The 22,720-nt window shown below is 36.7% G+C and overlaps 2 protein-coding genes across 4 annotated transcripts; both read right to left on the minus strand.

Annotated features, from left to right (window-relative positions):
• Window positions 1-1,906: 1,906 nt before the first annotated feature.
• Window positions 1,907-6,461, minus strand: LOC112180347 (homeobox-leucine zipper protein HDG11). Its single transcript, XM_024318879.2, has 10 exons — window positions 5,630-6,461; window positions 5,371-5,488; window positions 5,023-5,211; window positions 4,438-4,908; window positions 4,255-4,356; window positions 3,953-4,162; window positions 3,661-3,841; window positions 3,297-3,565; window positions 3,092-3,181; window positions 1,907-2,960 (listed from the first exon to the last, which is right to left on the minus strand). Exons 1-10 carry the CDS (start codon window positions 5,746-5,748, stop codon window positions 2,568-2,570), a joined length of 2,142 nt encoding a protein of 713 aa, XP_024174647.1. The 5' UTR covers window positions 5,749-6,461; the 3' UTR covers window positions 1,907-2,567.
• Window positions 6,462-13,386: 6,925 nt separating this feature from the next.
• On the minus strand, window positions 13,387-22,475 carry LOC112179039 (probable cyclic nucleotide-gated ion channel 20, chloroplastic). Of its 3 annotated transcripts, XM_024317352.2 has the most exons (13): window positions 21,829-22,403; window positions 20,907-21,422; window positions 20,362-20,553; window positions 20,045-20,143; window positions 19,275-19,412; window positions 18,408-18,656; window positions 17,681-17,953; window positions 16,884-17,029; window positions 16,333-16,410; window positions 14,641-14,770; window positions 14,213-14,459; window positions 13,839-14,001; window positions 13,387-13,647 (listed from the first exon to the last, which is right to left on the minus strand). In XM_024317352.2, the coding sequence occupies exons 2-13, from the start codon at window positions 21,399-21,401 to the stop codon at window positions 13,533-13,535; spliced, it is 2,325 nt and encodes a 774-aa protein (XP_024173120.1). In that variant the 5' UTR covers window positions 21,402-21,422; window positions 21,829-22,403; the 3' UTR covers window positions 13,387-13,532. The 3 variants fall into 3 exon arrangements, with proteins under 3 accessions (XP_024173120.1, XP_024173122.1, XP_040367167.1); XM_040511233.1 differs by lacking the exons at window positions 13,387-13,647; window positions 13,839-14,001 and having other exon boundaries at window positions 14,327-14,459; window positions 14,645-14,770; window positions 21,829-22,475; XM_024317354.2 differs by lacking the exons at window positions 13,387-13,647; window positions 13,839-14,001; window positions 14,641-14,770 and having other exon boundaries at window positions 14,323-14,459; window positions 21,829-22,472.
• Between the last annotated feature and the right edge of the window lie 245 nt (window positions 22,476-22,720).

Here is a 22,720-nt window from a genome sequence, read left to right on the forward strand (position 1 = left end):
CTAATGATTTGCTCAATTGTACACAATTGTTGCTTCGAAAGATGGAATAACGAACATTCTAACTACTTTATTATTTTTCACTACTTAAACACAATTAAATATAGAATCAACTGAAAACCTGAGCAATGACTGAATTGCTACCATCATCGCCTTAATCTTATGCGAACACCAAACAATTTCTGACCGAGATGCAATTTGATTTCGAAGGGAGTGATATGCGCCAGCTCTTCTTTGTAGGTTATACATGTGAGAATTAAGACACAAATTTGGGCCAAGTACTGTGGTTGGGAGTGTGGGCTTTCTGATGTTTAGAAGTGGTCGAACTGGGGTATGATGGACAAATTGAGGTTGTACCCAACACTGGTCTTGGTTTCCTAATACGGCACACGTACAACCAAAAATTGCAAATGCCAAAAAGCCAAGCATATACAGTTATACGTACCTGTAAAAACAGTACTTAATAATGGATCCGGCTCCTCTAAAGTTAGGAGTCTTGAATTTACATGAAGTTAATAAAATCTAAGCCATTTAAATGATCAAATGAACTGAAATTGTCCACATCAACTAAATTAACCTAGGTACTTTCATTTTTGTAACTGCCGTCAAATCTCCTTCCAAAAAAAAACTACCGTCAAATTTATTTCTTTCATGATCGATCTTCTCAAATGATCTCATCAAGATTTATCTCCTGCCGGCAATTAAATTGCTTCCTCTTCTTAATGAGAGTATTCGATTTGAATATCATGATACACAAACCGAATGCAGAGACCTAGAATTTGAATGATTTGGTTGATGTTGAATGAATGAATCGTTGATACTTAGTAGTAACCCACAAAAACTCGATATGATCAGATCGATTCAACAGGAAATAAGTTGCATATCGTAAGCTCTGATCAATTACTATTCATAAATTACTCATAAGCTCTTCTTTTTTATGGCACGTGTGCAGGAAGTGAGGAAACCATTTTTTCAAAGCTTTTCAACTTCTTATTTTAATCTTAAGACTTCAGGTTTGGTAACTTAAATTCTAGCTAATGGTGATCGAGCTGCTCTCCTTTTGCTTCTTTGTGGAAAAAGAATGGGAATATCATTCAATAAAAGGACTTGGAATCTGTGTTGAGAAAGTAATAGTTGAGCAATGAACGGCATATATAACGATGTTCTGTTGTGCTGCTTGTGGCCCAAAAAAAAAAAAACTAAATAACTCTTGATGATGTGTTCTATCTTGAATCATTAGATGAATTTAAATGGATTAGATTTTATTAACTTTATGTAAATTCACGGCTCCTAACTTTAGAGGAGCCGGATCCCTTAATAATTGCTTATAAATGAAGAATATGGAAAGAAAGAAAGAAAAGAAAAAAAAATTCATGAAGATCTAGCTCCATGCATTATTGAATATCGATGGTCGATCTTTTTATGAGATAGACAGACCTATATACTTGTTTCATTTGTTACAGTTGCAGACGTACAAGAATTTAAGAAAACTCCCAACACCCATTAATTATCAATCAGGTACTGTGCTGGCTTAGCTAGCGAGCTATCTAACTTTCTTTAAAGAAACCCAGAATTTATTTTGGTTATTAACTACTACTGATATGGATCGACTAGTACTGTTGCCATTACCGCCGAAGCATGGCCGGATTAATGCAGATCTCATTTTATCTAATCCCGAGGCCTTTTTGTCGATCATATATACCTTAGACAAATACTGATCATGTTAAGCTGAAGCTGCAGGTTGCTTCGCCATGAAACAACACACCTAGGTTGCCGGGCATTTAGTCTTGAGTCAGGTAATTAAAGGTCATAACCTATATGAAATAAATATCAAAGAGTCCAGGAATGATATAAACTGCATGTATGTATCAATCTTTAAAGGAAGTACAAACATGTATGTCATCAGCATTATTCATGGTAGAAAAACTTCCCATTTGAGAGAGATCGATAGATGTAAATATATAATGTCGAATAACAGAGAAGTGAAAAACCGGATCGGGAAGTCAATGCCCGAACCACATTACAATCTTTCTTGCTGGCCACACTACGTACTGGCAATGGAGAGAGCCTGCCAGCCAGCCAAAAAGACGTGTGGTGCGTTCTTGACTTACCTCTTTCAATACTACTACTTGGTACTTACTGCCTTGACCTGAACCTTAACCTCAAGTCCTTAACCTTAACCTTAACCTTGCCAAGCCAAAAATGAAAAATGACTATAAAACCCCTCACAAAAGAATAGTTGGGTGAACTGTAATGAAGCTTGGAAGCAAAACACAACTGCTAAGGGCAGCAGCAGCAGCAGCATGCACAGTAAATTAATGAAGAGCTTCAGGTCTTGATGAGGGAGCATTCAAACTCCCAACTAACCCCATAGGCTTGTCCCAGGGTACCATTAATTCAATACCAACAGCCCTCCCAATTCAAAACACTCAACACTATCTCTCTCTCATCTATCACCACATGTAATTAAGGATTCTAGCATATGCATGCAGTTGCAGCAGAAGAAAGCTAGCTGGGCATAGCAGACATTCATGATATTGCTGATACTACGGATTCGGGACTCAAATCGATCAGGAACCACTACAATTCAAGGCGGACTTAATTTGCTGCACAGTGGTGCCAATAAGGTTATTAACTGTATTCACCGACTCCATGTTCAACTTTGCCGAGGGCAAGCTGCTCACTAGAATTTGAAATGCCACTGTAATCAGTGATCCACCACCTCCTATGTGGTTTACGTTAGAACAACTACTTGTCGATGCAGATGTGTCCCCTTGGTCTTGCGGCCCATCAGGTGAAATGGTGAAACCTGATGGCAGCAGAGGAATGTATGAAGGATCCTCGCCGCTCATTGCAATGTTAATGGCTGGAAGATCAACGGGGCAGTACACAACTACTGACCCTGAGGAGTCTATACAGCTCTCCTGGAGTATTAACATGTTGTTCTGGCTAGTGTTGAAAGCCTACACAGACACATATGCAAATTACATACATACAAGATATTATCAAGTCCTTGAACTAATTAATAATCAGGAAAGTTCAATTCTAACAATTCAAGACAGGAAAGCAGAAATTAGTTCATATATGATCTTACTCGAAGAACAGATATGCAGTTCCCTGGATGTGAACCATTTGCTATATGGGCGACCTCTTGCACTGCATTGCCATTGGAAAGGACATCCCACTAGAAGAAAAATAATATTTCAGAAACAGTATTACTTAATTAATCTGATTGATCAAACAGTTACAAATTTGAACAGAAATTGATGACCAAGTTTATCCAACAAGCATATGTATACCTGAGGTCGAGTTCTTTCATCCTTGAAGAAATTGAAGACAGTTTGTGGAGATAGTGGGAGCCAAATGGTAGTAGCTGCACTAAGAACCACACCATTGGGCTTACCAGGATCTGTGCTCTTATGGATGGTCACTCGCACTCCAACTTCGTTCATACCAGAAATTGTGGTCCACCGATGGCCATTAGATGTGCTAATGCTTGCACAGAAGTTGTTGACCATCCTTTGGGCAAGTTTCATCATGCTTCTCTTGCCTTCAGGTGATGGGATCACTGATTGCGTGAAAAATAAACATATTGAGATAAAGAAAACAAAGGCAATGATCATTAATAGTCATGTTAACTATAGTTGAAGTTGAAGCAGCTACCTCCTTCAAGATCTCTAGTAGAAGTGCCTGACACCATTAGGCATGCAAATCTTTCACACATTCTCTGAAGAACAACAAGCCATCTTTCAGCTCCAAATGCTTGTCCACTGTGAATAAGATCTCTATAAAGTCGATGAATTGGGGCTTTCTCTTCTATTTCAACGTGTTCCACCCAATTAACCTATTTTTCAGCATTTGACATAGCAAGTAAGTGAAACATACAGCATAACTCCATCGTGTAGATTAATATAACAAATAGATCAGAAATTAAAAGTTTAGTTGTTGAAGCAACCTTGGAATATCCATTAGGCATGTCTTGAATCAAGCATCCAGAAGGAAGCCTATGAGATCGACATTGATTTGTAAACTGATTATCTCGTGGAAAATCATAAGAAACATCAACAATGGCCCAATGGCCTTGCTCAATTTGGTGACAATAACGAAGGAAGTAGAACTCTCGAGTTGGTACTAATGGTGAAAGCACCTGCAACTCTTTGTACATCTACATAACATCCTTGAGTGAGAACTTCAAGTATAATTCAAGCATAGAGTCACACGAAGCAAAAGAAAGTACCAAGATTCGTAGCCACTTACCAGCTGCAGAGAGCCGCTGTGACTACCTAACATTCCAGACGATATCACTTCAATTGTTCTAGCCATTGAGACAATTGTCGGAAATAGCTCCCCAAATTTGTTCTGCACAATTAGAACAGTTAAATCACTTGGAATTATAGTTTTGTGAATTGTACTTTAGAGGGTGAGCAGAAGAGCAATTACCGAGTCCATAAGCATGTCGACTAATGCTAAGCCATTCATGATTACCACACCAGAAGCTCTAGATGCTTCAATTCTAAGATTGGGATTTTTCAAATGAGTAGTAGCCCTGGGGAAAATCCTCTCATAGCTTTCAAGATTAAGAACATCCCTGCCATCAGTGGATGACTTCATCCACAGAGGATCATTGGTCTGCAAAAGCCTAAGCAACTCTTCCATTGCATTTGCAGCGATATCGGTCATGAGGGACTTGTCCATGTCTGAAATGCCCATAGGCTGGTACGGCAAACTGGGTATGGTAGATGAAGTACTCCCTGTAAGAAGATCAAGATCAAGAGAAGGACCGCCCATTCCATGCCCCCCAAAACTCGCCATTGATAAATCCAAAGGAGATATATGAATAGGCTGAACTGGTGGGAGCTGAGAAATGGGCCTCCCAATGTACTTGGCAGCAATACTAGAGACTCTATCTAGCTGCAAAACATCACACCAACAACCCAAAATGAATAACAAGATTCTTATCAAGCTATACAGCTTCACAGAATAGAATTGAACTTGTATATGCCAATTTAAGAAGGTGATTGTTACCTCTTCTTTCAGTTGGGCGTTCTCCATTCGCAATTTGTGTTCATCGAAATAGTTATCTTCATTAATGGGGGGGACACCGCAAGATGGGCAAATCACATTTTTAAGTGCCTCTCGGATGGCAATGTTCTCACATCGGATCTTGTCATTCTCTGATCGAAGCGCAGAGTTATCAGCTCTTTCATGCTGGGCCTGCCGTACGTGTTCAATACAACATTCAAGAATGCACATTTACATGAAAGCAAGGAATGAGTAAAGCGCATAAAGAAAACTCTCTCAACTACTAGCTGCTACCTTTAAAGCTAAAAACTGAAGTGTTAAACTTTAGAACAGAGAAGAGTGCATGTGTACCTTCATCTGGGTTCTCCGGTTTTGAAACCAAAACTTGATCTGGCGAGGAGCCAAGCCCAGTTCTCTGCTCAACTGCAACCTTTGCTTTTCATCCGGGTGAGGGCAGTCCTTGAACATCCTTCATTCAAACACAGGCAAACAAAATTAAAAGAATTCCAGATTACATAAACCTCGAAACAGTACTCTGTTTCCAAAGAGGAGCATTAAAGATTGAAACAAAAGCACATGAATGAATAGTAATTAAGTAGGTACTGGTTACCCTTCAAGCCTCTGAATCTGGTTAGCAGTGTGACGATGGTAGCGCTTCTTCCTTCTTTGAGAGTCTGAGGCATCGTGGTCTCCACCGGAGCCACCGCCTGCTCCGCTGCCAAACTCCATTTTTCACCGCTGGCTACTCGCTTTTAAAGTATACTTGAGAATTGGAAGGAGCAACTAGGCTCTTCTCATATACATTATATGAGGACAAAGTAGATATCACATAAAGAGAGAAAACCCAAGAGAGAGAGACAGCAAGCAAACAAGAATGAGGTTTTGACTTTGTGGGTCTGGGTGGATTACATAGAAGAAAAAACTGGGCTTGGTTTAAGGAAATGTAGCGTGTTGCTAGGTTGGTTTTAAAGAGAGGAAGAGAGAGCAGAGTTATAATATATGGAATCCAAGGACGAGAGAGGCATTAGCACCAAATAAAGTTACGAAATTTGATCGGGCAAAAGCGGCTGCAGAGGTAGAAATATATGTAAAAGAACTGAAATGGCATGGGGATTAAATTTGGAGAGTGAGTGAGTTATGGCACTCGACTTGGATAAAATGACGGAGTCCTAGCCTAATTAAGCAAACAAACAAAGGAAGAGAGAAAGAGGAAGGGAGAAGGGAGAAGAGAAACAAGGGTGGCTGCCGGCTGGGCTATAGCTTCACTGATTCACACTGTATAATGTGTCTGCCAAAGTGTAACTGACGAGTTTGAGTTTTAAACGCATTGTGTCCACCAGAAGCATGAGAGAGAAATCAAGCAGCGAATTAAATTCTCACTCACCCCATTCGAAGGCTTTTGGTGCCTTTGCTTCTCTCTTTCTCTCTCTCTCTCTCTCTGCTACCAAGTACTACTACTAATAGAGAGAGAGAGGAGACTAGTCCACTCTCCGCCAGGTAAGAGCTTTTATTACCCCGGAGGAGAACCGCTCGTCGTTTTCCGGCAACCCCAACTGCAATGACCCATATACCCTCCTCTTCCTCTTTTGGCCGGGCTGACTTCCCTCTTTAATTTATTATTTATAAATATTCTTGGCTGTAACGTTTTCACACAGATCACAAAGTATGTGCAAAAGTCAAACCCCCCTTTGGGCTTTGAGGAGGGAGAACCAATTCTGTGAAAATATTAACCACTCCCGACACTAATTTAGATGCTATTTCTATTTCATTTCATTTCATCACCTTTGAGTTTACTTCTACCAATTACCATGCATGCTAAAATGTATGTAATATACAGAAGCCTATATATATATATAGCAAACTAGCTTTGAGCTGATTGTTGCAGCTCCTTTTGATCGACTTGTTTCCTTCCCATTCCCAGTTCACTGAATGAGTTTAGTCGCAGCTCTCTGATTTTGTCTTGTAAGTTGTAACGGTAGTTTGATCCGGCCATTACTGAGTACTTATTATTACTTGCATAAAAATAAAGAAACAACCACCCTCGTTTTTTGGATTAGATTGATCATTAGACAAATTAATAAAATTATTCAAAAAAAAACCTGCATTTTGACTTTTTGCTAAATTTTGGCCTTTTTAGGTTTTGATTTTACTGAGAAAAGTCAAAGTGCAGCTGATGAATGAGTTTTGGGCCAAAAAAGAATATGATTAATTGGCAGAACAGATCGAATAACCCCCCTGCTTAACTCCATTAGACTATTTTTGATTCTCTCCTAAACTTTTGCATTTTTTGAATTTTGAATCTAAGTTCGATTGATTAAAAACAGAAAGAGTAAATCAAAATAATTTTAGTGATAAATGAGTAAACTTTAACCCTATTTGGGAGAAGATTCAGTGCACCGATAATTTCCAATTGTGTTGTTTGTTTTTAATAATAACATTTTTTCATAACGTTCTTGGAGAGTCGAACATGATTGCACTAATGAACTAGTTTAGAACGATGTTAGAAAAATATTGAAATATATAAAGGGAATGCTCTTTAGATCTGTATTTTCATTCACCAATTATACCTGTTTATTGGGTGGCGGAATTGAATTATTTCCTCTTTAATTAATTTGGTTTCTGGGGAACATCATGAAAGTGATTGGAATTTTATCCTTAAAATTCCCAAGGCAGATAAATGCATACAATTCCCCTCTCAACTATGAGCTTCAAAGGAATCGATTAAGATAGGAGAGCCATAGTCAATGTCAAGAACTCAAGCCATAGACAAATTTGAAACTTCAATTTGCAACCTCGATCGATAAGAACGAGACAAGGTAGGTCAGAACTCACCCCTAGTTTTGAGGTTTACGCATCAAATTTTTGGAAAAGCTACCAAACTAGTGCTCTTAGTTTTCCTAAAGTAGAGGTCGTTGTACAAATTAACACTGCACGCAAAAAGTTCTTTGATATTAATTACATATTCGCCAAATGCTCAAAGCCACAAAGCTAGGGCGGCTATAGTTGTACTACGTTGTTGATCGAGAAGCTTGAGATATATAGCTAGGGGGACAATTTGCTTTATATGTATACAAGTACAACGGCTAAATATTATGTTCTACGAATTTTAGACTTAAAAGGCTGAACACATGCATGCTTGTACTCAGAGGAACAATAGGGTGTAGCAAGCTACATTAGCTTTAGTACGTAGCATAGAATTTTAGGATCCCTAAACCCTAATTAATCAGGCATTATGTATAACATGCATTCAAGAAGTTAATTAACTAGCTATTCGATGCTAGCATTGACCTCAAGTAATTGATTATCATAAAATTAAGCCTCGATTGTTGTTAATAGTTAGAAGCTCAACACTTGTTACATATGATTCACTAGTTATTAAAGAAAGGTTTGTAAAAAGTTTACATTTAGTGGATCAATTACATCGATGGAGATCGAATTAATTTAGTTGGTGAATTGATTATATTTCATACATTTAGAAGATAAAAGATCAGTTAATTGCAACAGGTAATTGAATATCCATCGTTGTTGATCTTATTGCATAATTTGAACCATATTTAAAATAATTAAAGATATAATTCAATAGCTTATGATATACGTACTTAATTAACGAATTCAAGCTACACGTACATGGAGGCACGACTTGAATGCATGTTGGATTAATTAGCAACATATCTACACAACAAGTCCTCCCGAGCTTAATAAGCAGTGTTGAATGCCTAATAAATTTTAGTCCGGAAAATCTTTGGACTGCATCACTGCATGGATAAATCAAAGCGAGATTGCAAACCAAAAAGCAAGAGGATATATAAATTTCTAACTTATGTTATATACCATTCTTTCTTATACTCCATTAAAATGCACCATCAATGATTTTTTAGATCAATTGCAGAGTTATACTTATTTGAAGAAATACTGAAGGGGACTTGAAGATGAAAAATTCACTGTACTCTTGTTATTCCGATCAGTTGTTTAAAAACAGGACATGGGAGACAATAGCTTACATAGTATTATTTGGTCTTTCGGTTCCTCTCTTGATGCCGTATCTCTAGAGTAAAGAAATATTTATATACATACGCACCTAATGCACGCAATAATTTTTCATGAGAGTTGCATACATATATGGTTGAAAATTAAGCACGCACTATACAGCCTCTAAAATAATTTCTACATATATAGTATATATGTACATATGGAATAATCAAGCTCATCGATCTTTATGATTCCGTGTGTTTTGAACATCTCTTAATTTTACCTTTCTGTAGATGTGTATATGCATATATCCAATTACTATCATGTTCATTTACGAAACTAAAATCATCTACATATATATATATATATATATATATATATGTATATGCATATTAATACGGACGAACGGCGCCCGCCCATGCGTATATTCAAGGCTATCAAGTATATCGGTTAATCAGCAAGGCAGTCAAGTTTTTATTCCAAACTCCAAAGTAATAAAGGATCTTAATGGTCTGTTGGCAGCAAGTCTAGATAGCTATTTAATTGTGGAACCCGTGCTTTTCAGTGTTAGATAGCTGGGCAGATGTTATTGGTGTAGCTGTATCTGTTTTTTCAATACAGAGCCATTTATTTTACCAAGAGATAATGATTGACGATGTATATAGTAATTGATCAATTAAGTTCGTCTATATGATGAAAGCATTCAAATAATTCTCCATACAACTTCCTAATAATCGATCACTTTCTAGCTTGGCTGCTTCAGCATGTATATATATATATATATATATACATATATGCAGAGTTGCAGAGACAGAGACCTTGCGTGCAGTAGTGCAGCTGGCTAGCTTAATTGAGCTTAAATATACGTGTAAAATTAATTAATAATTAGAAGCCATTCCAGTATTTTCTAGGGCTATTAATGGGTCGTGTCGCGTCAAGGTATATATCGTGTCACAAGAGATAAACTCAAACCCAACCCATTTATTAATAAATTTAAACTAAAACTCAACCTATTTATTAAACGGGTTACCAGTTTTCAACCCGCTTAACCCATTTAATAAATAAGTCTTGTCATGTTAGACAAAATGAATTATTTCAGGGTTAACACTTAACACTGCGACCCATTTAACTAAAAAAATGCATAAATTGATTAAATTCACTAAAAACTCCATAAGACGAAGAATATAAATAATTATATATAATTCATAAATAATTAAATCCAACAATGACGAAGCAAAATATTTTAAATTGTCCAATTTTAAGATTAAATACTCTCAATGTCCAAAATTTCAAGAAGAAGTATAACTATACGGGTTCACTTCGTGTTGGCGGGTTGACCCATGGCCGACCCGTTTATTAAATGGGTGATGACGGGTTGACCCGCTGCCGACCCGCTTTTTAATCGTGCGAGTTCAACCTGCTTTATTTCGTGCGGGTTTCAGGTCGTGTCGGAATTAACAGCCCTAATAGTCTTCAGGTACTGTCCACTCCATCATGAGCGATCAAGATTCAAAATGTGTGGGTTGAATGGAGGTTTTCATCATTAAACATATTATTAAATTTGCTTGCAGAACTGGTGCATCCAAGTTCCATCAGATTGCATCATATATGTCTTCGTTTTCTTCGGCCATATTAATATCTCTCTCTCTCTCTCTCTCTCTCTCTCTCTCTCTCTCAACATACACAGCGCAGCTAGCTGCTAGCTTCAACCTTATATTTTCAATTGCTTGCTTGCAAAGGCAACCATCGTTCGATCATCAATGCACAATATACATGCAATTAGTCGTCGAGTGTCCTTGTGTTGCAATATAATGGAAAGTGGACCATCTAGCTAAATTTTAGTAAATATTAAAGCCAAATTTATGAACTGTATATGCTATGCCTACTTTTTCCCCAGAAAGCCATGCACGAACATATGATTGGAACTAATTTATTTTCGAGTAGATATCACCATACATTTTATTAATCAATAACGTGTTGAATAATAAAATCAAATTCATAACCACGCAGGACTATATGATAAAAAATGTCAAGAGATAGGGAATGATCCAAGGGCTGGCATACGCCGCATATACATATAATCCGAATATATAATTTGTTTATATATAGTAAATTTGATCAGTACAATATATTTATTGAAAAATGTGAAATTTGGTGAAGTATAAAACCAAGGACTGGCCATGTAAACCTAACTCAGCTAGAATTAATAGTAGTAGAATGCACATATATATATAGCCAAGGAAGGCAGGTCTGAGTCACTGTGTGGTTTTAATATGTATTATATATAGCTAGTATTAATTCTAGCCATGCATATGTATATTATGGTCCCAACTCCAGCAGAGAACATATCAGTTAATTGAATTTATAGTTGTGAGCTTAGGTAACAAGCTACCACTACTATACTTTAAGTTTAGTTAGATTTATCTCAATCGATCTCGATCTGGATTGAAATGGCTTTTGGAATTGCAAGGGAAGGAGCTGTTGTAAATAATTCTGGTGCCTGTGCGATTAATCTCGTGTAATCATTACCTTGTCATCTTGACCAATCGAAATATCAGCTAGTTACATTAGCGGTGATATGGAGAAAGCTAGTTACTAGTAAATCCTAATTGATTAACTTTCCGGCGAACCCGTTTTAAGCACTGCATGGCAGAACAATGCAGAGTTACCAGGATCGCTCACTTGTGTGGTGACCCGCGTTCCGGATCGCACGTACCGAAACGTGGTACATCAGCGATCCAGATCGTTAAACCTAGCGATCCAAACATCTCTGCCTTCTGCGTCATATCAGCAACTCAACATCTTTTTTTTTCGTCCTCTTCAAGGCGATGGGAAGCCTCTAGTCCTCGACAACCCAGTTTCTTCCTTATTCTCCTTCGCAGCTCATTCCTTTTTCTGTTTTGTTCGGCAGAAATCTTTTTTGTTGGCACGTTTACTTACTTGGAATGGAAAATAATAATGAATCGGAGACAAGTGGAATGGGAGAAGAAAGGAATCGGTATTGATTCCGGAGGAATGATTCCTAAACCCATCTCCCCCCTTCGTAATCGAATTCCTGAGTATTCAGGAATCGATTCCTGATAAATAGGTGGGACCTACACCAATTCCGATTCCTTCATGTGTTAGTAAACACATGAATTCTTTTACCTGGAATCATTCCGATTCCTTTATGTGTTAGTAAACACAGGGGTGTTTTTACTCCGTAATCATTCTATTACATTCCAAGTAAGTAAACGTGCCCTTTCTGTTTTGTTCGGCATAAATCTTTTTTGTTTTACTGGATTTGCAACGGTGGAGCTCTCAACGAAGACCTCATATTTGTTTAGGTTAATTTTTTAATACTAGCAGCCTAGGCCCATTTATCTATGATTAAGGGTTTTGTTATACTAGATCCAGTTATTGAATACATGGATAAGGCAAAAAATTCTTTTATTTATTTATTTTTTTAATAGAAAAAAATTAGTGTCTCTAATTTCATAAATTATTAAATATAATAATTTTAATATCCTAACGTACGGCACACCATAGACATAGCGTACCACGTACCCGTACCGCGTTCCCGTACCGAAACGACCTGCAATCCAGGTAACACTCAACAATCATGTAATTCATACTTTTACAGTACGTAAAACCCCCAGCAGGTTCCGCAGGGCTCCGAAGACAGCTAGTCACTTGTTGTACTTACTTCGATCTTACGCGCAAACAGCACAAGATTGTTTCTTGGTTTGGTAGTCATGAATTTACATGCTCTGTAGATAGAGCTACCACAATCAATTACCATTTAGCATGCCAAAGCTAGCAAAGCTAAATTAGCTAGCGCAGTTGTGAGCGTTTTTGTTAGGTGATGGAGTTAGTACTGGAAGTTGCGTATTTCGACCAAGAAAACAGAAGAAGCTGCGTATGAGTTAATGATCTGGAGTGGGACATTTCATTCTTTTGTGAATTTTGCAGACTTGTTCTTCACAAATTCTTAATCGGGAACGTGTTTCCTTTAGGTAGGAATTCAAGAATTATCTAGGCGGAAAATCAACCACATATTACCGTTTAGTTCTCTAATGTGGGCAGAGAAACACAAATTCTCTGATAAAAAAAAATGATGGTGACGATGGGGATTAACCCGCTAAACAATGTTCGGTTTAGTTTAACAATAGTAATCCTTGAAAGTTTACAATTGTGATCATTGGATTACAAACCGATGGAGAAGAGAGCCTCTAATGGGCAATGACTAATGGGTTGTCTTTCTTCTTCCCCTAAATCATGTCATACCCGTGAAGACACTTGAGCCATTGGCCCAAAAGAATAGACGACACTTGAGCTCATGGGCTACTTGGGCATCTTCATATATTCATAAACTCGAAACCCTGTATGAATTAGGGACTCATGACAATCAAACATATCAATCGGATAACATTTTAACAAGGAATATATATTTTATAACTCAGAAAGTATTTTGTATGTACGCACATGGAATTATGGATTACTCCAGGTATACATATTCAATTATTAGATATCTGTACAGAAACTAAACTAAGGTCACTTTTCCACTATGAGGCATGATTGGATTGAGAAGTATCTGCACGATGTAGGCGCTTTCTCCTGTATCTCCAAGCCACTTGAATGCATCTTGCCGCAAGGCCTCTCCAGTAAGGTGACTCATACCTGCATTGTGATGTAACATATTAACAAGTCAAATAGCAGACCAGCAGACAGCAGTGCCATTATATATGTGCAATCATATGCATTAGGATGAAAATAGTCCTCAAAATGCATAAATGCATGAGATTGTTAATCTCAATTTTCTGATTACAACCGTTATCTCAAGTTCTGGATTGAACTATGACTTGTCTGACCTTATGGCTCCTTGAACACGTGGTTTGCGCAAGAATCTGGCAAAGAGGCTGGTGACCTCTTCAATGTCAGCTGCCCTTAGTGAAAATGCTTCGACATTTGTTAAGCATATCACCATCCTGTTGCTTAACATTCGCTGTCCAGGAATCCTGATCTTTTTACCGTCTGTAACAAAAACCACAGACATATCATTGGTTGTTGTATTTCTAGATTGAACATGCACCTAGACCTATACTCTTAACAGAAATCCAATGACATTTTGTGTGAAGTGCAAGGTTAGGTGCAACAACGGGGCCGGGCAGACTGAATCAACGCACTGCCCCTGGACCTTGATATAAAAATTTAACAGGCATGTTGTTAGTTATCAAATTAATACCTTTATTTACCGAAGAATGCTCGAGACACCATGAGAGAAGCTCCTCACCACAAACATCCCCTTCAGATAAGGAAACTCTAATCCCATCTTCTCCTATGCTCTCCATTTTTCCGCGCACAATAAAGACCATCTTCTCAATTAGACCACCACAGTACAAAACTTTGCTTCCTTGGATGTATGTCTTCTGTCTTAGTCTTCCGCAAATGGAATCTAAGATCGGTTCATCCATGAGGGCAAAAATCCTTACCTAGAGAAGTAGCACGTAACCATTAAGACTTATGAGTTCATGCCAAATTTAATATGTCTACATTTAAATTGTAAGTTTTACCAACTGTTGTGAACTTTAAGGACCTGAACTAAATGACATAATTGCATCATTAACAAGTATATATATGCAATATAATGACAACAGATTCTAAGATGATCACTTTCTTAATAAACTTGAAGAGATGGCGTCTTATATCTGTCTGTAGGTCTTCAGGCAAGACATCCAAAAGCATTTCTTCATTTACTCCTCTGGTAGCTGCCCAATTATACCTTTCAGCTTGTCGTACTCGCCTACATATTAGACCAATCATATGTGTCACATGCTGTGGATGTTTCATGTCATGTAGTTAAGATCCTTGACAATTTTTTTTTCTTTTTTCTTTTTGGTAGGTTAAGATCCTTGAGGTGCTATAATATTTTAGAGAAAATTAGATATAAACCCAAAAATTCAACTTCTATTAGAAAAAATTCATACATACTTTTCTTTTAATTTACACCCAAATCACATTAGTAAACCTTCTATATAGAGTGATTCATAAAAAAATAAACAAAAAGAAAACCTTCCATATAGACTATATGCCTATAATCAATATTTTTCCTTGTTTAATTTCATGTATATCTAATTTGCCCATTTACATTCTCTCAAATAATACATGTCTAATGTACATATGTAGGTAGGGCTTAAATAATAGAAACGTTTTTTTTTTTTTTTTTTAATTAATTAATTAATTTATATATATATATTTTTATTATTATTATAATAGAAACGTTCAAGCTTAATAGAGATCGACACACAATGATATACACCACAATCATAGGTGTAACATTTTTATTTATACAATCATAGGTATAATATAATAAAAAATCTAACAAACATGTATGATACAAAAAATACTAATAAATTCTAATACAGAGATGTTATACAAAACCTATTAACATTTAGGCTGTAATCGAATGTATAAACTAAAAACTAAGCCTCCTATATGTTAGATATATACCTGAAATCAAATTATCTAGAAGAAAAAAAAAAAGTATTCTAATGATCAGGTACCTTTTTACTACATACCTTACAAATAGAACAACTGTATAATATGTTATTAAACTATGTTTGCTTTCCACTCAAGTGTTTATATGAAAAATATAACATACCTTTTATATAGAAAAACAGATCACGAAATAGAGAAATCAGATATAAACCTCGATCTAGGTATTGATTACGAGAGCTTCAATCAAGGGTCTAGTTCATCAAGTGTACTTGTTTAGAGCTTGTAGCATATTAGGAATTTTTGACAAAAACATGTTTTATTTTCTATGTCACTTAATGAGAATTTATTTATGTAATCAGCCTAACAGTGGTGTTCACCTGGTCAGCCTAAAACACCTCAATTTAATGATAATTCTCTCTGCCATTCGATTTACATCCAACAGTGGTTAAACATTATTTCTTGGTCAATAACTGACCAGGTGAACATTTTCGATCAACCTAATCAACAGATTTGGGTGTATATTAAAAAAAAAAAAAATCATGAATGGGTTTAATCTAATAGGTGTAATCAAATTTGGGTGTAAAATGAAATGCCCCAATATTTTAAGACGTACTTAGAATGACAGTTTTTCATGAACGTGCTATTCCTTGGAACAAATCTGATTACTATTAACACTAGTTGTCCGCAGAAACAAAAGTTAGCACCACACTCCCATGGATATGTGGCACGTGCCCAAGTAACGTTGAATGTTAACTGCAGTCATCAATCATAACAGTTTCCAAATGATGCAGTTTTGCACAGCTTAAAATGGATGATGTAACTTCATGTGGAATCCAAGTAGAACAATATATTATGAATCTGTGATACCTCCTTAATTCATCTGGCAAACGTCTATGCCTCATCCACTGCTCAACGTCACGACGTCTCAGTGACATTTCTAACCTTCTGTAAAGAGAGAGACAAACAAGAAAGTTCAATTTTTCCTTTTTCTTTTTCAAACCAGAGCAGAATTTAATTAGGGAATGCCATTTAAATGGTAAATTGCATATTATTAATAATTGTTGATTTACATTACCATATTTCTCTATATATTTATTAAGAAGAATGAATCACATCATAAACTATCATGATATTAGATAACTCAATACAGATAACTTTCAACTTTGAAATTTTAGACAAACAACTGACAAGAGAGAGTATTTTGTAAGATAATATCCAGCTGGTCAACCTAGGAAGATTTAAGGAAGAAAACAAAGAAAAGCAAAGATCTACAGCTTTGATGCACAGGTTATGTATATCATTGGAAGGTAATTTATCCATAATAAATTCGAAGATGTACTCATGATAATATGTTCCAATGAAGTGACCTTAATTGTAGGAAAAACTAAGAACAAATCACCAGAGTGAAAAAGTGGTACCTCCGGCCAAGTGCCTGCAGAAAGTTCTGCATATTTCCTATGAGAAGAGCAAAAAGCAAGAGACCTAGGCCAATAATGGCCATTGTAAAAAGGACTTCCCACACAAAATAGCTTGGAACTTGGTTTCCAGCCAGAGTACTGATTTGCTTCATCACATAAACAGGGCTACTATGTTAAAAAGATAATGATCAAACTATAGACTGCATTACAAAATTAACTGGGACAATACCAGTTAGCTTCAATCATTTTCATAATGAAATAACAAGAAGACAACCCTTATGCCAGGAAACATTGGAACCCAAACTTTTTATTTTCATTCACTACTCAGTCTAAAGATTCATGCATCACTTCTAAATGGGTAATGAACAAAAGACTAGAAACTCTGATAGTCTTTGAGCTTCATTCCAGAACAGAAAAATTCAGTACTCACTCAACTTATCTTTCAACTCTATGGGACAATACAGAGAAGGGTATAAATTAGATTCTGGACTCATAAGTTCTGAAGTTTCAGGGTTTATGATAATTCAGTTGATAACCACTTGCAAACCCGACTATCCCAAATGGGATGCGGTGCCCCTCATATAATCTGGCTGAAGGCCCCCTCTCAGACAGTGACATCCCTACTTGATTCACACAGCTCAGAAGATCTTGCTGCCTTCTGATAGTCAAACTAAATGGCTAGTTTGAGATACAAGATAGTCTAGCTGTCTCACTAACTTATGATGAACAGAGTTGACTTAAATGAGCAAATCAGTATGAAACAGCTAAAAGAATGTATACATAAATTAAAGCAATACCTGAAATCCCCAAAACAATGCATATACATATCTAGTGATTATGCTATTTTCTGTCGTAAGGCCAACAGCTTGGGCGTAGATTCCGTAGTCAAAACCAGTTTTGTTAAAACAAGCAGTAGCATTTACATTGTTTTTCCAGGTATTACGCAGTTCCTTATCCCTGTTGGAACCTTCACTGTCCCTTCCATGCCCGCAGTCTATGAACCTCATGCATCCATTAATCGTAGAGTTGTGAGTCTTGTGACAGGCATCTCGAAAACATTGATTAACCCTCTGGGACAGAAAAAGATTGAAGTGAATGATTAAAAACCAGCCTTCATTCTTATGTCCAATAATAAATATTCTATTATGGTGATGAACATGATGTAATTTTTATATCCAAATAAAGAACTATCATGTTAACATATCACCATTACAAACCAAATAGATACACAGATAGTTTGCCATTTTGTTGGGCAAGAAATTTTTGATTAACAAAACATTACTTGATGCAAACAGTTTCTCAAATACTTCACTATGGCAGGATAGTCAAGTATCCCATAAATTTTTTTCTAACTTGATAAAGAGTTAGGAAGTAAATAAAGACGTGGCTCATCTTCAAAGGTTCAACAAATAAGTGTATGGACACACTTTAGTTTCCAGAGCGCTTTCGGGTACGAGGAACAGAAGAATGTTTATTATACGAATATTCAAAAAGCATGTCCAAGATAAAATGGCCAAAACCCACCTGTAATCCAAAGAGGTACCAGCATGACCCGACGATGTGGCCAGATAAGACAAAAGTGAGAAGATTTATTATAAAATTGGCCCATGCTGACTCAAATATGAAGCCACTTGGTGACTGTCCAGCAAGCAGAGGTAGAAACCTACACAACCTGGGAATGTACTGAAGAAGAACGGCAGCACGTAAAAGATTTTTTGCGTAGTTTGCTCCAGATGATCCCAAGTTCTTTGGCAGAACTAGTAATAGTATGATCTACAAACAAGTTAAATAAAAGTTCACCTCAAGGGGAGAAAAAATGTGCTTGGATCAAATCAAAACATGAGCGTAAATACTCAAAATTCTATCAAGTTAGAGAGAGAGGACAGCAGGCAGGGGTGCTGTCTCCATCCTTTATTTTCTATCAGTTATCAATTTTTCCTTTACGTACGTATAGTCTTCATAAATTATTCTTAACGCTCGGGTTGAGATTTCCAATTTATTTTATTGCTATAGTAGATGAATGTAACTAGTCAGCTTAGCCACAAAAAACAGTATTATTTGGAAAAAGCAGTAACTTATCAAGCACAAGTAAGCATATCAGAAACACAAAATGCATCTCCCTTCAAGATTTTTCCATTTTCTTTGCAATCTGTCTTATTTACCATTTAGGTTTTCTGTACTGAATAGTAAACACTAGTGACCTTTATATTAATCTTGTAAAAAGTTTTTTTCTTTTTCTTACTGATATTCAACCTATTATATAAACTTAATAACATGACATAAATTTGAACTGAGGAAGTTGCTCAAAGTAAGTTGAAATTTAAATGGATGCAAAAAAAGATTACCAATCAAGAGAAAAATAAATAAGAAGATTGAGAGACAGAGGTTTACCTGAGGAAGTGGTAATACAACAAAAAAGTCAATCAGAAAATATCCTTTAAGGTAATTGAGAGCAATTTTCTTTGGATGGTCAACTAACTCTCCAGCACCAACCACTCTAGACTCGGGAGCCACATAAGCCAATCTAAACTGCAAAGAGAGAAAATAAATAAAAATTGATTTATCAGTGGAAACTTGGATAACATTAGAGCCAGCACAGCTATAGAGCTATACAATCAAATAAAATCAAGCATGTATAGTGTATTATATTGAAGGCATGAAATTATATAACAAGCTTTCCTTTTAGCTGTTTTAGGGACAGTACTACGAGATCTTGTTTTTGGTTCAATGAACTTATGATACTATCCTATGAGTGTTGGAATAGTTTCCTGCCTGTGTGACCTATAAGTGTGAGGCTGTGAAGGGGCATGTGAGAATGTGGAGTATGTGCTGTCCCACACTGGAAAAATAAAACTTTGCATAACAGTTTGGGCCTCTCCACTTACTGCCAATTGGTTTTGAGTAACAGATTTATTGATGCATCCACTGGCAGTCCAAGACAGTAACAATAGTTCACCATCTTAGCAAATACTCACTCATACCATAACAAATGGGATCTTTGAGACAAGATCTAAGGACAGTGATGAAATGAATCATCACCCCAAAAAAAAAAAACATGGTGACACATACCAGATTATAATAATTGTTCACAAAGCTAAAAAAGACAGAGGATAACGCCCCAAGATGAATTTCGAATATATTCGAGGAAAGGAAGTCCTTACCTGGAGAAGCATGTGCATGAAGTATATGAGATCAGTCATGCTTCTGAAAACCACAAAAGTAGTGGTCAATGGCTGATCAATAACTATACATTTATTATCCTGCATTCAAAAAGGGGAATACAATTTGAGAAGGATAGTCATAGGCATTCAATCAAAAGAATTGTTTCAATTCACTTTCTTCTCCTCAGAAAGGCATTATAAATATATAAATAAATGGATAAACCAAAGCTTGTTACTCAAAGTGCAGAACTTTATATCTAAGCTTAATTGATAATTCCAAAATTATTTACGAAATGAAGAGAAGAAATGGACGCTACCTCTTGAACAGACAGCAGGAAGAAAAACAATGGATCTACAAAAACTGCTACTAAGCAAGAAATGACAAAAAACTGATTCCACTGTTGCACAATTTTAGCATGAGGGTTCATAACTCCGGTAATGTATGGACGCAGACATGAGAAAAACCTCCTGGCCCATCCCTTGGCATCCCCATAGAGAGCATTATGGAACTGCAAACAAAAAGAAAAATTGTATGCATAATAAGTTGTGGGAATGCTTGTAAACCGTCATTTCAGAAGATAATACAAAATGAAATGGTTATGACAAAGTTGTGAATAAAGAATCATGAAGTAAATAGTCGTACTTAATAAAGATTAAGCAAACATGAACTAGGTTATGAGTATCTTAATACAGTGAGAAGCCTAAGATGGGTGAATAACTAACCGTTTGACAGAGCTATTTAAAGTGTTCAGAATGCAGATGTGCATTTATAAGCATGTACTAGAAAGCAGCAACAAATCAACTACAATAACATACAGAGTAATAAGTAAAAACTTCCAGTAAAGAAAAGAAAGAATGACACCTTGCCCGAGGGCCTCGAGTATTTTGGTTGAGTAGCCTTATAGACAGTTGGGCAAGTTGTGCAGTAAGGATCATTGCACATCCCCAATTGGCCAGATCTCAGTAAGTGTTCGTTTTTTGCAGTATAGTCGTCATTCCACTCATTCTCATTTGTTGCACTAGTAGAAGGAAACTTTTCTGCTGTAGTTTCTGCTGCTTCTTGCCCTGTCACACCTCGAGTTAGCCGCAGAACACTATCGGGCCTGCCGCGGTTAGCATATAACGGACCACTCATAGGTAAGAAGGGTGTTTTTGTGTGAGTTCTTAAGGGACCAGTATGGCCTACAAGGTTAACTTCACCCCTTTCATATGAATCCATAGAATTCATAGGAATCGAAATTGATGCGCTCCGTTTCCTGGACATAAATCTCTCAATTTGTAATGGCAGGTGCTCATTTGATGACTGTGGATGAGTATCCGAAAGCATAGGTACCTCATCTCTTTCATGATCAGCCATTTCTCATAAACTAAAGATGACCTACAAAAGCAAAACTAGTCTCAGTTAAGCTTCAGCTGGATAGTTGAGTTTGTTTAACAGGAGCATTCATGCTAGCTAGTCTCAGGCTCTCAGCTAAGCTCCACTTGGGAAAAATGAAGTCCAATATTTGATTTAGTTAAGAACAGAAGACAAAATCAATTGCAATTTAGTAAGATTCCCATTATTTTTTCCTACTTTTGAACATAAATATTCAATTGTAATTATAAGATAAGATACATGCATTATATTCCTACTTGTATGTGCTTACAAAAGATTGAAGAAATCATAACATATATACACATGCTGCAAAATGCAAAGGCTTAAAATTGAACTGGACAGAAATAGAATGTGAAGAACCCACGAATTAAAGCAAAATAGGAGCTTGACAACTTGGTTACTTAATTACCTGAATTCCGAAGCAAAGTGGTTGAAGGCTTGCTTGAAGCTAGCTGAAGCTTAAGGATAATCCAAATGGGTACGGGTCAGAACTCAGAACTAAGAAAGATGCAGGCTTTATTGTCCATGGAGGAGACTGAGAATAAAATAGGAGGCCGGGGAAGGAAGACTAAAAGCGTCGACTACTGACCAACGTAGAAAAGGGGGTGCTTGACTATATCTGATTGGAGGAGCTTGCTTGAATTAAACTGAGCTGGCATGGCAGGAGTCAAGAGAGACGGACAGTATCTACCAGAACCAGACAAACCCTTTACTGTTTGTTTAAATCTTTAATTTACATCACTGTTGTCTGTTGGGGTTGTCTTGTCTTGTCTTCTTCCGTTGGTGGGTTTTGCTAGGAATGCGCGCCTTGTTCTTGATATTACCCATTATTTTCACGATTTACAGTACTTCTGACTTTCAGCTTAAACCAGAGCTTCTTCTTCTACCTCTGGCTCCCTAGCTAATAGCTATAGCTCGGGCTTCTTCTTCTGTTCGGACTTCGGAAATCTCCGATCCAAAGTATATGAAGGTAACCTTGGATAAATCATCTAATTATTCCCAAAGCATGACATTGTGTCATTTATTGGAGCTTGAAAGTGAAGCCAGCCACGGTGGACTGGTACCAAAAGCTAATTAAAGCTTTCTCTATCCAAACTCCAATGGAAATCAACTTACAACTACTGCTTTGTCTCTTTGATCGGAATGGTATTGGGAGAATAGTCCATCTTTCAGTACGCATGTGTAAACTTCTTTCTTGTTTTAATTAAATAAAATATGTGCTTATCGAAAAAATCATAATAATACCATACAGCGTTTGTCAATATATAAAAAAGTTGCAACCTTTCGTTAATTCTTTTATA

This window comes from Rosa chinensis, chromosome 7, assembly GCF_002994745.2.
Source record: "Rosa chinensis cultivar Old Blush chromosome 7, RchiOBHm-V2, whole genome shotgun sequence".
Taxonomy (NCBI): Eukaryota; Viridiplantae; Streptophyta; class Magnoliopsida; order Rosales; family Rosaceae; genus Rosa; species Rosa chinensis.

Excerpts from the sequence above, each read along its gene's own strand:
- LOC112180347 (XM_024318879.2), bottom strand. The coding sequence starts at position 5,748 with ATGGAGTTTGGCAGCGGAGCAGGCGGTGGCTCCGGTGGAGACCACGAT. Across the intron at positions 4,163-4,254 it reads ACAGCGGCTCTCTGCAGCTG|ATGTACAAAGAGTTGCAGGT; the intron begins GTAAGTGGCTAC and ends GATGTTATGTAG. Across the intron at positions 3,566-3,660 it reads TACTAGAGATCTTGAAGGAG|TGATCCCATCACCTGAAGGC; the intron begins GTAGCTGCTTCA and ends TCACGCAATCAG.
- LOC112179039 (XM_024317352.2), bottom strand. The coding sequence starts at position 21,401 with ATGGCTGATCATGAAAGAGATGAGGTACCTATGCTTTCGGATACTCAT. Across the intron at positions 17,030-17,680 it reads CATTGTTTTGGGGATTTCAG|CAAATCAGTACTCTGGCTGG; the intron begins GTATTGCTTTAA and ends TATGTGATGAAG. Across the intron at positions 14,002-14,212 it reads GCATTCTTCGGTAAATAAAG|ACGGTAAAAAGATCAGGATT; the intron begins GTATTAATTTGA and ends TTTTTGTTACAG.